At 47.2% G+C, this 16,571-nt stretch overlaps 1 protein-coding gene across 1 annotated transcript; it reads left to right on the forward strand.

Moving 5' to 3' along the window:
* The first annotated feature begins 1,918 nt into the window (after window positions 1–1,918).
* LOC144488761 (uncharacterized) lies at window positions 1,919–11,008 on the forward strand. Its single transcript, XM_078206859.1, has 2 exons — window positions 1,919–2,098; window positions 6,681–11,008. Exon 2 carries the CDS (start codon window positions 7,032–7,034, stop codon window positions 9,054–9,056), a length of 2,025 nt encoding a protein of 674 aa, XP_078062985.1. The 5' UTR covers window positions 1,919–2,098; window positions 6,681–7,031; the 3' UTR covers window positions 9,057–11,008.
* The last annotated feature ends 5,563 nt before the right edge of the window (window positions 11,009–16,571 follow it).

Consider the following 16,571-nt stretch of genomic DNA (forward strand, 5'->3'; position numbering starts at 1 on the left):
ACACACTGAACCCAGGGGGAGGGGGTGACCCAGGATAAGCTCAGTGAGGCTCTGCAATGTCCATCAACACATCCACATTCAGACCTTAGAGAGCCAAGGGGGAGGGGAAGGAGAAACTATTTGGGGCACAGCAGGTGGTCACCCCTCCCCCACTCTGTGGTTCCACATCCCTCCCACACCTGGACAGGGTTGGCTCAAGGTGTAGGAAGCTGCAAGCTGAGAGGCTGAGCTGTGAACTGGGCCGGGTTGGGGGTTTGAGTGACAGTCCTGGGGCTATTTCAGGACAGGAACTGCCACAGGTTCCCTCTTTTTCCTCGGACGTTTCAGTGGAGCTGTGTTGGTGAGTGTTTGTAATCTCTGTCTCACTGTCTCGGTAATGGGGGTGGGTTGTAGATTGCTGTGAGTGTTAGACTAAATAACCTCTCCTCATGCTGCCAGTTCCAGTCTGCAGACTCCATTTCTCAGTCCAGTTTGCTGCTCCGTCTCTGTCTCTCTGTACTTTGCTGCAGTGCTCCACATTCTGAGCAACATCCAGCCCATTGTTATCACCCGAAATTTGCGGCAAACTCCCTTCACTGTGGCACAGTGGTTAGCACTGCTGCCTCACTGAGTCTGGGTTCGATTCCAGCGGTGGATGACTGTCTCTGTGGAGTTTGCATAGTAAGAAGTCTCAGAACACCAGGTTAAAGTCCAATAAGTTTATTTGGAATCAAAGCAAATTACTGCGGATGCTGGAATTTGAAACTATGTTCTGTGGAACATCGTTTCCTCACTTGTTCCTGTGCAGCAGTAAATCCTCATCCTGAACACTTTCCCTCCTCCCTGTCCTGCAACCAACTCCCACACTGACCAACCAGCTCATATTTCAATGGGCCTCCAGCGGGTGTTTGACTCCACTGTGCCAGGCTGCATGGTGTATGGGCGCTGTTTCACCCATAAGATGGATGTGTGCAGCACCCTCTTCCAACTGTTCTGGCTGCCAACCAGCCCCTGTCCACCCACACAGTTCCAGCAGCACCGCACACAATACTGCTCACCTGCTCCGACAGACTCATGAAGGATGTCCTTTCATTTTCTCTGAGAGAGTTGGTCAGCCTGGCAAACCCAGTGTGAAATATCTTCACAAATCTTTTCTCCCACTCTCTATTCTGGCTGGGTTCAGTTCTCTTTTGTACAGAGTGAAAATAAAATCAATTATTTTCTCTCCTGGTCACCGCAGGGAGCTGCAGCTTTTTACTGGGGGTGTTGGGGCCTCCAGCGGGTGTTTGTGAATCCTCCCCGCCCACCTCCCAGGGTTTCCTTCCTTCCCAGAGATCAGAGTCCTCATTGATTTGAGGCCAAAGTGTAACCTCTTATTTATTGTCCCCCTCCCCCATCCTCTGATGTGAACCATCCTCCAGTGGCTGAGCCAGGATGGGGCCGTTAACCTGGGCCTGTTCCCGGGAGGGAGGGAGGGAGGGAGAAGCCCCGCAGCTGCAAACCAGGGAGCTGACAATGATTCTGAAGGGTTTGCGGATCCACAAAGTGTTTCCAAATCCTCCCAGCCACCGCCTAACGCTGACTCCGCTTCTCCGGGACAAACAAGCGCCAAGGACAGCAATGACACTGCGCATGCTCCACATCACAATGCCCAGGGGCTGATTGACGGCAGCTCCGGACCAATAGGAAAAGGGGCCGGGGCTGGAGGACTGAGCGGGAGCGGCTGGTCCTCCAACCAATCAGAGTGAATGAGGGGCGGGACCTGAAGCATGCGCAGTGCGGGTAATGGCGACGGACAGACGGATGGTTTTAACTCGGAAGCGAGATCAATACGAGGTAGAGGGCGGCGTGCGGGGAATGATAAATGTGGCGGGTGGGTGGAGAGACTTTGTAAACATGTTGTTCAAACCCAAACCCCGGAAATGAACTTCCCGGTCCCCCCCTTTGTACCAAATGGAGCGGCAGCTTGTAGTGTTAGACCCGGGCTGACTGCCGCCATTGAGGCTGCATGTGAATGGAGGAAGAGTTCTTAGAATGCTGTCGGGATAGTTTCCTTGAACAGCATGTTACGGAACCGACGAGGGAACGAGCTATTTTGGATCTGGTATTGTGTAACGAGGTAGGTAGAATTAAGGATCTTATTGTGAAGGACCCTCTTGGGTCTAGTGACCACAATATGGTCGAATTTCTGATTCAGATGGAAGAGGAGAAAGTTTGGTCCCAAACCAGTGTCCTCTGTTTGAACAGAGGGAAATATGATAGGATGAGGGATGAATTGGCTAAGGTAGACTGGGAGAGCAGGCTGGCAGGTAGGATAGCTGAGGAACAGTGGAGGATTTTTAAGGAGATCCTTTTCAGTTCTCAGCAAAAATATATTCCAGCAAAAAACAAGGATTGTAAGAAAAGGGAGAACCAGCCGTGGATAACGAAGGAAATAAAGGAGAGTATTAAAATAAAAACAGCTGCGTACAGAGTGGCCAAAAATAGTGGAGAAACAAGTGATTGGGAAAAATTTAAGAAACAACAAAGAGAGACTAAGAAAGCGATAAAGAAAGGAAGGATAGACTATGAAGCTAGGCTAGCAATTAATATAAAAAATGATAGTAAAAGTTTTTATAAATATATAAAAAGGAATAGAGTGGCTAGAGTGAATGTTGGACCCTTGGAGGACGAGAAGGGGGAGTTAATAGTGGGAAATGAGGATATGGCTGAGTCTTTAAATAAGTTTTTTGTGTCGGTCTTCACGGTGGAGGACACAAATAGTTTGCCAAATATTAACGATAGAGGGTTGGCAGCAGGAGAAATACTTAATACAATTAATGTAACCAGAGAGGCAGTGCTGGGTAGACTAATGGGACTGAAGGTGGACAAGTCCCCGGGTCCGGATGGAATGCATCCCAGGGTATTGAAAGAAATGTCAGAGGTAATAGTGGATGCGTTAGTGATTATTTATCAAAACTCGTTGCATTCTGGGGTAGTGCCGGTTGATTGGAAAACGGCTAATGTTACGCCGCTGTTTAAAAAAGGAAGGAGACAAAAGGCGGGTAACTATAGGCCGGTCAGCTTAACGTCTGTAGTAGGGAAAATGCTGGAATCCATTATTAAAGAGGAGATAGCAGGGCATCTGGATAGAAATGGTTCGATCAATCAGACGCAGCATGGATTCATGAGGGGAAAGTCGTGCTTGACGAACATGTTGGATTTTTATGAAGATGTGACTAGGGCGGTTGATGGAGGAGAACCGGTGGATGCGGTGTTTTTGGATTTCCAAAAGGCGTTTGATAAGGTGCCCCATAAAAGGCTACTGAAGAAGATTAGGGCACACGGAGTTGGGGGTAGTGTGTTAAAGTGGATTGGGGACTGGCTATCCGACAGGAAGCAAAGAGTCGGAATAAATGGGTGTTTTTCCGGTTGGAGGAAGGTAACTAGTGGCGTGCCGCAGGGATCGGTACTCGGGCCGCAACTATTTACCATTTATATAGATGATCTGGAGGAGGGGACGGAGTGTAGGGTAACGAAGTTTGCAGACGACACAAAGATAAGTGGAAAAGTGAATCGTGTGGAGGACGGAGAAGATCTGCAGAGAGATTTGGACAGGCTGAGTGAGTGGGCGAGGATATGGCAAATGGAGTATAACGTTGAGAAATGCGAGGTTATACACTTTGGAGGAAATAATAACAAATGGGATTACTATCTCAATGGAAACAAATTAAAACATGCTACCGTGCAAAGGGACCTGGGGGTCCTTGTGCATGAGACGCAAAAGCCCAGTCTGCAGGTACAACAGGTGATCAAGAAGGCAAATGGGATGTTGGCCTATATTGCGAAGGGGATAGAATATAAAAGCAGGGATGTCTTGATGCACCTGTACAGGGCATTGGTGAGGCCGCAGCTGGAATACTGTGTGCAGTATTGGTCCCCTTATATGAGGAAGGATATATTGGCATTGGAGGGAGTGCAGAGAAGGTTCACCAGGTTGATACCGGAGATGAGGGGTTTGGATTATGAGGAGAGGCTGAGGAGATTGGGTTTGTACTCGTTGGAGTTTAGAAGGATGAGGGGGGATCTTATGGAGACTTATAAGATAATGCGGGGGCTGGATAGGGTGGAGGCGGAGAGATTCTTTCCACTTAGTAAGGAAGTTAAAACTAGAGGACACAGCCTCAAAATAAAGGGGGGTCGGTTTAAGACAGAGTTGAGGAGGAACTTCTTCTCCCAGAGGGTGGTGAATCTCTGGAATTCTCTGCCCACTGAGGTGGTGGAGGCTACCTCGCTGAATATGTTTAAAGCGCGGATGGATGGATTCCTGATCGGTAAGGGAATTAAGGGTTATGGGGATCAGGCGGGTAAGTGGTACTGATCCACGTCAGATCAGCCATGATCTTATTGAATGGCGGGGCAGGCTCGAGGGGCTAGATGGCCTACTCCTGCTCCTATTTCTTATGTTCTTATGTGGGAGGCCGGCAGGGATTGTGATCGGAGAGTGAAGCCATAACGTCACAATGGAATGGGTGGGAGTGTGACGTCACAATGGAATGGGTCAGAGTGTGACGTCACAATGGAATGGGTGAGGGTTCCAGATGAGCTGAGACTGGGCTGGAGTCGGGCGATGGCACTGACATGTGACCCGGTGGCACAGTGGTTAGTGCAGCTGCCTAACAGCGCCAGGGACCCGGGTTCAATTCCAGCCTCGGGTCGCTGTCTGTGCAGAGTTTCTACATTCTCTCTGTGTCTGTGTGGGTTTCCTCCGGGTGTTCCGGTTTCCTTCCACAGTCCAAAGATGTGCCGGTTAGACGGATTGGCCATGATAAATTGCCACTTGGTATCAGGGGGATTAACAGGTAAATATGTGGATAGGGCCTGGATGGGATTGTTGTCGGTGCAGGCTCGATGGGCTGAATGGCCTCCTTCTACACTGTACTTTATTATTCATTATTATTAATTAATTACTATTAATGCTTCTATGAATGAAAGTGGTCTTGATGATGATGTGACATGTGGCTGGAAGCTCATGTTGGGATGCACTATTTCATCCTGGTTGTGAACAGCCTGGTTCAGCCTCAGACAGTTGCCAGGAGGAGAGATAAAGTTGTTGGCAAGGGAGTGGAGTTTGTAGTGGGGACTGAACACAATGGGTTCAGTCTTCCCAGTATTTAAATGAAATAAATTTCTGTTCTTTCAGTACTGGATGTCAGACAAGTCAGGATGGTGTGTGGGTTGGAGAGGAACTTGGAGCTGATGGTGTTCACAGGGTTTGGAAATTCTGTCAAAGTTCCTGTTGAGTTGTAGATGTATAAAATCTCTCTCCTCACCTCCGGCCTCTCCTCCTTGTCTCTGTTTCCACTCAGAGTGTGGAGATGCCGGCGTTGGACTGGGGTAAGCACAGTAAGTAATCTCACAACACCAGGTTAAAATCCAACAGGTTAATTTAGTAGCATAAGCCACAGGCTTTCGGAGCGCTGCCCCTTCATCAGGTGAGTGGGAGTTCTGTTCACAAACAGGGCATATAAAGACACAAACTCAATTTACAAGATAATGGTTCGAATGCGAATTTACAGGTAATCGAGTCTTAAAGGCACAGACAATGTGAGTGGAGAGAGGGTTAAGCACAGGTTAAAGTGATGTGTATTGTCTCCAGCCAGGACAGTGGGTGAGATTTTGCAAGCCCAGGCAAGTCGTGGGGGTTACAGATAGTGTGACATGAACCCAAGATCCTGGTTGAGGCCGTCCTCATGTGTGATTGACAGATCCATGCTCATTGCTTCCTGTCCTGGACGCAGAGAGCTGAAAATCTCCATGCAGGCTGCCAGACAGATAAATGTCTACATTACTGGAGTAAAAATGTGTGGAATATACAGACCAAATTCACTTCATTCCCTACAGTTGCTGCAAGTCCCCAATTTCCCCCAGAATGAGAAAAGAAATGGAAAGGGGGAAACATTGATTTCCTCCCAGATGTTGCCCAGAGGAGGAAGTTTCACTCTGAAGCTCATTGGACAACTTGCGCATTGTGACGCCACGATAGAGTCCTCCCTGAATCAGCCAAGAGGAATCACTCTGCTCCGCGGTGATGTCTCCGGGTTCCAGTGCGCAGGCCCGGGCGCGCGGACCCGGGAGCCCCGCCCCCACCCATTGTTCCCCTCCCCCAACACCACATCGAGCCAAGGTTTCCAGGCACCGGCTGACGGCCCTGGCCAGAGCGAGAAGCCGCTCGGTGAGCTCCCCCTCCCCCCGGCCCGGGACTGCGCATGTGCGAGGGAGAGGGGAAGCTGCGCATGTGCGGGGGAGAACCCACCCTCTGATCTTCATGCTGAGGTGTTGACCAATGGGAAGAGTTGGAGGACCGGAAGGACTCCGGTCTTCCAGCTAATCAGAGCGTGGACTTTGTGTGAATGAAGATTGATCTTCAGACAGACTCAAACTTCCTACCCTTAAAAGAGGCCAACATTTGTGAGTGAAACACTTTCTTTTCAACCCCCTTTCCATTTCTTTTCTCATTCTGGGGAAATTAGGGACTTGCAGCAACTGAAGGGAAAGGAAGTGAATCCAGGGAAGGTGCAGACTCTGGAAAGGTTGGCCCAGGTCTCTCTCTCTTTTCAGCTTTTGGGGAATGAGAGAGGAAAGAATGTTCCAATGAAATTGTCTGTTCTGAATTTCTATCCTGTACTGACACTGATGACTTTTGTAAACTCATTTTACAGGACATTGAAAGAGGAATCACAGGCTGAAATCTCAAACGCCACGTCTCGATCTGACAGAGTCATATTCCTTGGGACCTCAATATCATCGGACTTTGAATCCAGAAGGAGAAATGATTGTCCAGTCTGTCGATTTGAAAAGATTTGAAATGTCAGTGTGAGTGAAAATGCATCAACACACTGCCACACTCGAGTGAGTGTGTTCCAATGCACTGACTAAAGAGCTTTAACCAGTTACACAGTCTGAATAAATATCACACCATTCACAGCAGGTAGAGACTGTAATCTTGTTCTGTGTGTGGATGAAGTTTCAACTAATTGTCCACTCAAGAGAGAGGTAAGGACACCTGCACCATGGAGAAACCATGGAAATGTGCGGACTGTTGGAAGGGATACGGAACCCCATCAGAGCTGGAAACTCATCGGCGCAGCCACACTGGAGAGAGGCCGTTCATCTGCTCTCCGTGTGGGAAGGGATTCAGTCAGGTTTCCAGCCTGCAGAGACACCAGCGAGTTCACACTGGAGAGAGGCCATTCACCTGCTCTCAGTGTGGGGAGGGATTCACTCAGTCATCTCACCTGCAGACACACCAGCGAGTTCACACTGGAGAGAGGCCATTTACCTGCTCTCAGTGTGGGAAGGGATTCACTCGGTTATCCAGCCTGCAGATACACCAGCGAGTTCACACTGGAGAGAGGCCGTTCACCTGCTCTCAGTGTGGGAAGGAATTCACTCATTTATCCAGCCTGCAGTCACACCAGCGAGTTCACACTGGAGAGAGGCCATTCACCTGCTCGCAGTGTGGGAAGGGATTCACTCAGTCATCCCACCTGCAGACGCACCAGCGAGTTCACACTGGAGAGAGGCCATTCACCTGCTCGCAGTGTGGGAAGGGATTCACTCAGTCATCCCACCTGCAGACACACCAGCGAGTTCACACTGGAGAGAGGCCATTCACCTGCTCGCAGTGTGGGAAGGGATTCACTCAGTCATCCAGCCTGCTGACACACCAGCGAGTTCACACCGGGGAGAGACCATTCACCTGCTCTCAATGTGGGAAGGGATTTACTCAGTTATCCCACCTGCAGACACACCAGCGAGTTCACACTGGGGAGAGGCCATTCACCTGCTCTCAATGTGGGAAGGGATTCACTCATTTATCCAGCCTGCGGACACACCAGCGAGTTCACACTGGGGAGAGACCATTCACCTGCTCTCAGTGTGGGGAGGGATTCACTCAGTCATCCACCCTGCAGAAACACCAGCGAGTTCACACTGGGGAGAGGCCATTTACCTGCTCTCAGTGTGGGAAGGGATTCATTCAGTTATCCAGCCTCCAGAGACACCAGCGAGTTCACACTGGGGAGAGGCCATTCACCTGCTCTCAGTGTGGGAAGGGATTCACTCAGGTATCCAACCTGCGGGCACACCAGCGAGTTCACACTGGGGAGAGGCCATTCACCTGCTCTCAGTGTGGGAAGGGATTTACTCAGTTATCCAACCTGCAGACACACCAGCGAGTTCACACTGGGGAGAGGCCGTTCACCTGCTCTCAGTGTGGGAAGGGATTCACTCGGTCATCCGACCTGCAGGCACACCAGCGAGTTCACACTGGGGAGAGACCCCCATTCACCTGCTCTCAGTGTGGGAAGGGATTCACTCGGCCATCCAATCTGCAGACACACCAGCGAGTTCACACTGGGGAGAGACCGTTCACCTGCTCTCAGTGTAGAAAGGGATTCACTCTGTCATCCCACCTGCAGACACACCAGCGAGTTCACACTGGGGAGAAATCCCCATTCACCTGCTCTCAGTGTGGGAAGGGATTCACTCGGTCATCCAATCTGCAGACACACCAGCGAGTTCACACTGGGGAGAGGCCATTCACCTGCTCTCAGTGTGGAAACGGATTCACTCAGTTATCCAGCCTGCGGTCACACCAGCGAGTTCACACTGGGGAGAGGCCGTTCACCTGCTCTCAGTGTGGGAAGGGATTCACTCGGTCATCCGACCTGCGGGCACACCAGCGAGTTCACACTGGAGAGAGGCCATTCATCTGCTCTCAGTGTGGGCAGGGATTCACTCAGTTATCCAGCCTGCGGACACACCAGCGAGTTCACACTGGGGAGAGGCCGTTTACCTGCTGTGTGTGTGGGAAGGGATTCACTCAGCTATCCAACCTGCAAACACACAAGCGAGTTCACACAGGGGAGACGCCGTTCACCTGCTCTCAGTGTGGGCAAGAATTCACTCAGTCAGCCGACCTGCAGAGACACCAGCGAGTTCACACTGGGGAGAGGCCGTTCACCTGCTCTGTATGTGGGAAGGGATTCAGAGTTTCATCCGAGCTGCTGAGACACCAGCAAGTTCATGAGTGATGACAGGGGTTGGATTCTGCTGTTATTGTTTCTGCTCTCAGTTGCCTCCAGGACTGCATTTTGTTCATTCTCACAGTTGGTCAATGGGAAGGGTCAGAGGGTTTCTTTGTGCTGGACTGGCTGGTCTCAGCCTCCAGTGGCCTGATGCTCTTTGAGTCTTTTTGCGAATAGCTGGTTTCAAATGTCATAAGGATCACAGAGTGACAGGGTGTCAGGAAGTTTAGAGATATTTAGTCAGAAGAAAACAGAAGTTGGCAGTGCAAAGGTACATTTCTGAATGGAGGGCTGTGACAAGTGACATTCCTCAGGGATCAGTGCTGGGACTTTTGCTGTTTGTAATATATATAAATGATTTGGAGGAAAATGTAACTGGTTTGATTGGTAAGTTTGTGGACGACACAAAGGTTGGTGGAATTGCAGATAGCAATGGGGACCGGCAGAGGATACAGCAGGATATAGATCAGTTGGAGACTTGGGCGGAGAGATGGCAGATGAAGTTTAATCCGGACAAATGTGAGGTAATGCATTTTGGAAGGTCTAATACAGATGGGAAATATACAGTAAATGCAGAACCCTTAAGAGTATTCATAGGTAGAGGGATCTGGGTGTACAGGTGCACAGGTTATTGAAAGTGGCAATGAGGTGGAGAAGATAATCAAGAAGGCATATGGCATGCTTGCCTTCATCGGCCGGGGCATTGAGTTTAAAAATTGGCAAGTCATGTTGCAGCTTTATTGAACCTTAGTTAGACCGCACTTGGAACCTCGTGTTCAATTCTGGTCACCACACTACCAGAAGGAAGTGGGGGCTTTGGAGAGGGTACGGAAAAGATTTACCAGGATGTTGCCTGGTGTGGAGGGCATTAGCTATGAGGAGAGGTTGGAGAAACTTGGTTTGTTCTCACTGGAGCAATGGAGGTTGAGGGGCGACCTGATAGAAGTCTCCAAGATTCTGAGGGTCATGGACAGAGTGGATAATCAGAAGCTTTTTCCCAGGGTGGAAGAGTCAATTACTAGGGAGACAGGTTTAAGGTGCGAGGGGCAAGGTTTAAAGGAGATGTACAAGGCAGGTTTTTTACACAGAGGGTGGTGGGTGCCTGGAACTCGTTGCCGGGGAAGGTAGTGGAAGCAGATACGATAGTGACTTTTAAGATGTGTCTTGACAAATATATGAATAGCATAGGAACAGAGGGATATGGTCCCCGGAAAGGTAGGGGGTTTTAGTTCAGACGGGCAGCATGGTTGCTACAGGCTTGGAGGGCCAAAGAGCTTGTTTCTGTGCTGTAATTTTCTTTGTTCTGTTTGGAACATCCCAGATGTCCATCCAATTTCCTTTTTAATTGTTTATTTTCTCCACTTCCTCCACCCTCGTAGGCAGCGAGTTTCAGGTCATTACCATTCGCTGCATCAGAATATTCTTCCTCACATCCCCCCCCCGCCCCGCCCCGTCCCTTGCATCTCTGACCCAAAACAAGAAATCTGTGTCCCCCTCGTCCTTGTCCCATCAGCTAATAGGAACAGCTTTTCTTTGTCCACCTTATCTAAACCTGTCAGAATCTTGTCCACCTCTATCAAATCTCCCCTCAACCTCCTTTGCTCCAAGGAGAACAACCCCAGCCTGACATTGACAATAAAGAACAAACTAACAGAATATGTTACTGTCTGAAATCAAATGGGAATGTTTAACTTCTGTTTTAAAGATATTGTGAATATATTGTCCTGGATAATAAAGGAATTGGAATAACTCACCTTGGGTGTGGTTGAATGAAATATATCAATCTGATATCCACCTACAGTCTAGTGAAAGTCTGGAATATGTACAAAGAACAATACAGCACAGGAACAGGCCCTTCGGCCCTCCAAGCCTGCACTGATCATGCGCTCCTAACTGGACCATCCGTTTGTATCCCTCTATTCCCAGTCTGTTCATGTGGCTATCGAGATAAGTCTGAAATGATCCTAGCATGTCTGCCTCAACCACCTTGCTTGGTAGTGCATTCCAGGCCCCCACCACCCTCTGTGTAAAATACGTCCCCCGCATATCTGTACTGAACCTTGCCCCCCTTACCTTGAACTTGTGACCCCTTGTGTTTGTCATTTCTGACCTGGGAAAAAGCTTCCAACTGTTCACCCTATCTATGCCCTTCATAATTTTATAAACTTCTATTAGACCGCCCCTCAACCTCTGTCTTTCCAGGGAGAACAACCCTAGTTTACTCAATCTCTCCTCATAGCTAATACCCTCCATACCAGGCAACATCCTGGTAAACCTTTTCTGCACACTCTCCAAAGCCTCCACGTCCTTCTGGTCGTGTGGCGACTGGAACTGGACGCAGTATTCCAAATGTGGCCGAACCAATGTTCTATATAACTGCAACATCATGTGCCAACTTTTATACTCTATGCCCCATCCAATAATAGCAAGCATGCCATATGCCTTCTTCACCCCCCTTTCCACCTGTGTTGCCACCTTTAAGGTTCTGTGGACTTGCACATCGAGATCCCTCTGCGTGTCTATACTCCTGATGGTTCTGCCATTTATTGTATAGCTCCCCCTGCATTAGATCTACTAAAATGCATCACTTCGCATTTATCTCGATTAAATTCCATCTGCCATTTCTCCGTCCAATTTTCCAGCCTATCTACATCCTGATGAATTCTCTGACAATGTTCATCACTATCCGCAACTCCAGCAATCTTTGTGTCGTCCGCAAACTTACTAATCAGACCTGCTACATCTTCTTCCAAATCATTTATATATATCACAAACAGCAGAGGTCCCAGTACACAGCCCTGTGGAACACCACTAGTCACAGACCTCCAATCAGAAAAAGACCCCTCCACTGCTACCCTCTGTCTTCTATGGCCAAGCCAGTTCTGTACCCATCTCGCTAGTTTGCCTTTGATCCCGTGAGATTTAACCTTTTGCACCAGCCTGCCATGAGGGACCTTGTCAAATGCTTTACTAAAATCCATGCAGACGACATCCACGGCCCTTCCCTCGTCAGTCCTTTTTGTCACCTCCTCAAAAATCTCAACCAAATTTGTGAGGCATGACCTCCCTCGCACAAAACCATGTTGTCTATCGCTAATGAGATTATTCAGTTCTAAATGTGTACAGATCCTATCTCTAAGAATCTTCTCCAACAATTTCCCTACCACGGACGTCAAGCTCATTGGCCTATAATTACCCGGGTTATCCTTGCTACCCTTCTTAAATAACGGGACCACATTTGCTATTCTCCAATCCTCTGGGACCTCACCTGTGTCCAATGAAGAAACAAAGATTTCTGTTAGAGGCCCAGCAATTTCATCTCTTGTCTCTCTCAGTAACTGGAAGTCCCTTCCTAACAGCACTGTGGGTGTACGTACACCTTAGGCATTGCAACAGTTCAAGAAGGCACCCTTGGGGTTGACCATGGCCAAGGCAGCTACATACAGCCACATATTCTGTTATAATTGAAGGACTGCAGATTGAATGTGAGGCATTGTGGGACTGGACTATCTTGACCATATTCCTGTGACTGCCCGGAAATTCATGTGTCTGTTTTAGTTTATAATTGAGGATTTCTGGGAATAAGTTAATTGTGGAAATATTAAGCATAGCCTGGAGGAATTTGGAATAACTGAGAGTTTTATCCCCAGATAAAGAACAAAGATTTTGCTGGTGGTAATGTGTTTGGGATTTTAAATCACCAAAGACAAGATGTTGCCTCTAAAATCAGTCATTGTAGGTTAGCTTAAAAAAGGTGAAGTTATCATGAAGGATCTTGGATCTTATTTTAATCAAGGAGTTGTGAGCTTGTAGTGCTCTGTCGCTTTAAGAAGCTCCAGCTGCGAGAGAGAATGCTGAGGATTCATTGTTTGAAATTTATGAGCTGTGAGAATCTGCGTGTTTTGTTTGTTTTATGTGGATGTTTGTAGATGTGTTTTATCATTGTTTTGGGCTACATTTGTTCAGGTTTATCTTTCTGGAGAATTAACCTTACCGTGAGTCTTTAATTAAAGGCATTTTTGGAAGTTTAAAAACAGGATCACAAGAATGCTTAAGTAATTAATTTTGGTTATTGTTGTTGTAAAGCACATGTTAAGTTTCTCTGTGTGTGGATGATATTTGTGGGATGAACGCTTCAAGCTTTGAGGTTTTCTGTCTGTGATTTAAATCAAACAGATTTTTAAAAAAGGAAGTGTGATCAATAAAACCTTTTTTTGTTCAGAAGTTATGAACCTGGAGCCATATTTACTGGCCAGAGACAGGATTCCAGTATATTTTACTAAACATGTGGGAATTTTAATCCAGATACAATTCACCCATGTGAGAATGAGAGTTTTAATTTGTAATGATTATTTAAAATTTGACACATGTGAAATGATTCTGACCAATCCTGTGTTGGATTGATCTTGGGTTAAACTTCCTGTCAGGTCCAAAGATTTATTCCTGACGCAAGTAACACAAAGAAAAGGAAAATTCTGGAATTGGATACTGAAGAAAAGAGTTTAAAAAGAGAGATTATTAAATAGAAATGTTGCCAGACCACGTGGTCATTAGATTAAAACAAAGGAAGAGTGCTGACGTCCATTTGAGAACTTTTAATCCACCCCATTTCTAACTAAGGGAGTCTATGTACAAAGAAAGCCCAAGAAAGACCCCCCCAAGGGGGGTCTGGAAAGCATCATGATGGGGGCACCTGTCCATGAGATGATCACAAAGCCCCATAATGCCCAGATACTAATTTTATTGAACCTATAATGTATGTAATCTATCACCATTCTGATTGGATCGTGTCCAGCCGGGATGGGCTGAGTAACTGGATAAGAATTGATGATATTCTGTGTTGGGTGGAGTTGCACATGGTCAGCCCCTGTGGCTTCTCCTCGCTGGCGTAACTCAATAAACTGTTTGTCGATTGAATCAGGCACAACACACTGGGTACATTACCACTTCATCCTTGGGAGTGGCCTGATCGGCCGTGGTCCAGACTAAATGTGGCCTTTGGGGGGGCCTTTCATGAATCACATGTGTTTGGTCGTTGTAAATGTGCATTCAAAATGGTTGGAAGCACAGATCATGAGTAATATTCCAGCTCCTGTGACAATAGAGAAGCTCTGTCAAATTTTCACAAGCCCTGGGTTACCAGATTGGCTTGTTTCAGATAACGACACTCTGTTAATAAGTGAGGTGTTTCAGGAATTCCTGTAAAGGAATGGTCTACGCCATGTGCGTACTGCACCGTTTCGTCTGGCTACAAATGGTCTGCATGATGTGGAGATGCCGGCGTCGGACTGGGGTAAACACAGTAAGAGTTTTAACAACACCAGGTTAAAGTCCAACAGGTTTATTTCTTCGCAAATGCATTTGTTCGCTCGTGGCATTTGCTAACAAATAAACCTGTTGGACTTTAACCTGGTGTTGTTAAACTTCTTACTGTACAAATGGGCGAGCAGAAAGAGCTGTTCAAACTCTGAAGGAGGGATTGAAGAGAATGGCAGGCGATACTTTAAGAACAAGCTCTCAAGATTTTTGTTCCAGTTTCGCATCACACCACAAGCCACAACCGGACTCTCTCCTGCGGAATTTTTAGGTAGAAGGTTCAAGTCTCATCTGGATCTGCTTCATCCAGATCTCAGAGCAAAAGTGAGCAGGAGACAAGAGAAGCAGAAGGAGGGACACGACTACCACGCCAAAGAGAGGCAGTTCAAACCGGGTGATCAGGTTTACATCAGAAACTTTGGGAGTAACCAAAGGTGGTTACCGGGAATAATTTTAAACCAAAGTGGTCCAGTATCTTGGGTGGTGAGACTGTAAAACGGAAGAGTTGTTCGCAGACACCAAGACCATATTCGCTTGCGGTGTGACCCTGAGTCAGGAACAGTTTCAGAGTCAGCAACCATTACTGAGAACATGGCAGAGGGTCATGCTGCTGTGGATGTTCACCAGGAAATGGGTCCAGCTTTGCCAGTTGACTCTGCTGTGGGAGTGGAAGAGGAATGTTCATGTACAGATTCTCAAACTCCCTCTTCACCTCCCATTCCAGAAACACCATTACAAGATTTACCAGTGGTATTGTACAGGTCGCAATGCAACCACAAAGCTCCTGACAGACTTCCGTATTGTTAAAGACATTACTTTGTTGTATTTCTGTCCTGATGGGGGATTGAAATTTAAGGGGAGGAGAAGTGTTACAGAGTGATCTTCTCAACCTCTCTCCCTTCTGTGCACGTGCGGACTTTGGGTGGGGTTTCAGTCTGCAAGTCCAGGCTGGTTCCAATGCTCCTGTTCCCTTTTGTTTACCACTGTTTTTTAAACTTTGTCTTTAATTTATATAAAGAACATCCTGCTTTTAACAATGCATTTGACTACCTTATTTGTGGACTGAAGTTCCCACAATTGTAAAACAGCCAGATTAGTTAAATGGACAGCTTGAACTGTAAAACAATTAAAGAATAAATGATTCATTAATACAGATGTTAGGCTAGAAATGTAAATTTGAACACAAAAGTTCTTAACTTTTAGAATTATAAACATAATAAGAATGGTTAAAATGCTGTGGGAATTATAAGATATTGCCTTCTGATGCCAACAGAATGGAAAAAACATAACAAGACTTGTTAGGGTGGCCCGGTGGCACACTGGTTAGCACTGCTGCCTCAGCGCCAGGGACCTGGGTTTGATTCCCGGCTTGGGTGACTCTGTGGACTTTGCACGTTGTTCCCGTGTCTGCCGGGTTTTCTTCCGGGTGCTCTGGTTTCCTCCCACAGTCCAAAAGATGTGCTGGTTAGGTGCATTGACCATGCTAAATTCTCCCTCAGTGTAACCCAAACAGATGCCAGAGTGTGGTGACTCGGGGATTTTCCCCGGAACTTCATTTATTAGTGTCACAAGTCGGCTTACATTAACACTGCATTGAAGTTACTCTGAAAACCAGCATGTCTTTCGGACTGTGGGAGGAAACCGGAGCACCCGAAGGAAACCCACGCAGACACGGGGAGAATGTGCATACTGTGACCCAAGCCGGGAGTCGAACCCAGGTCCCTGGCGCTGTGAGGCAGCAGCGCAAACCACTGTGCCCTACAGAGAGGTGTTGGGAGCTGTTGATTTTACAAGTTATCCATGGTTTCGGAGCCATCACTTCATGTCCTGGTCTGAAAAGGATAGAGAGAAATCTGTTCATAAGATCTTGGAGCAGAATTAGGCCATTCGGCCCATCGAATCATTCGATCATGGCTGATATGCTCCTCATCCCTAGTTCCTGCTTCTCCCCATAACATTTCATAAGTTCATACATTCAATTGTTAAAGCTGAGCTTTCTCCTTTTACTGTTAATCGATACTTTCCTTTTTTATCTTTCTAACTTGTTACATTTTTAATGGTTAATAAACTTCCTGAATTCACCATTTAAAGTATTCTTTCGAGCCACATGGTTAAGTCACTGGAACCTGGTGTGATTTACAGTTATGGAGTTATTGTAAACAAGAGAATCTCATAAGTCTTAGTTCAAATAAATCACCATTCTCA

This window comes from Mustelus asterias, unplaced genomic scaffold (genome assembly GCF_964213995.1).
Source record: "Mustelus asterias unplaced genomic scaffold, sMusAst1.hap1.1 HAP1_SCAFFOLD_1849, whole genome shotgun sequence".
NCBI classification, from domain to species: Eukaryota; Metazoa; Chordata; class Chondrichthyes; order Carcharhiniformes; family Triakidae; genus Mustelus; species Mustelus asterias.

Coding starts and splice junctions, on each gene's coding strand:
- LOC144488761 (XM_078206859.1), top strand. CDS start 7,032: ATGGAGAAACCATGGAAATGTGCGGACTGTTGGAAGGGATACGGAACC.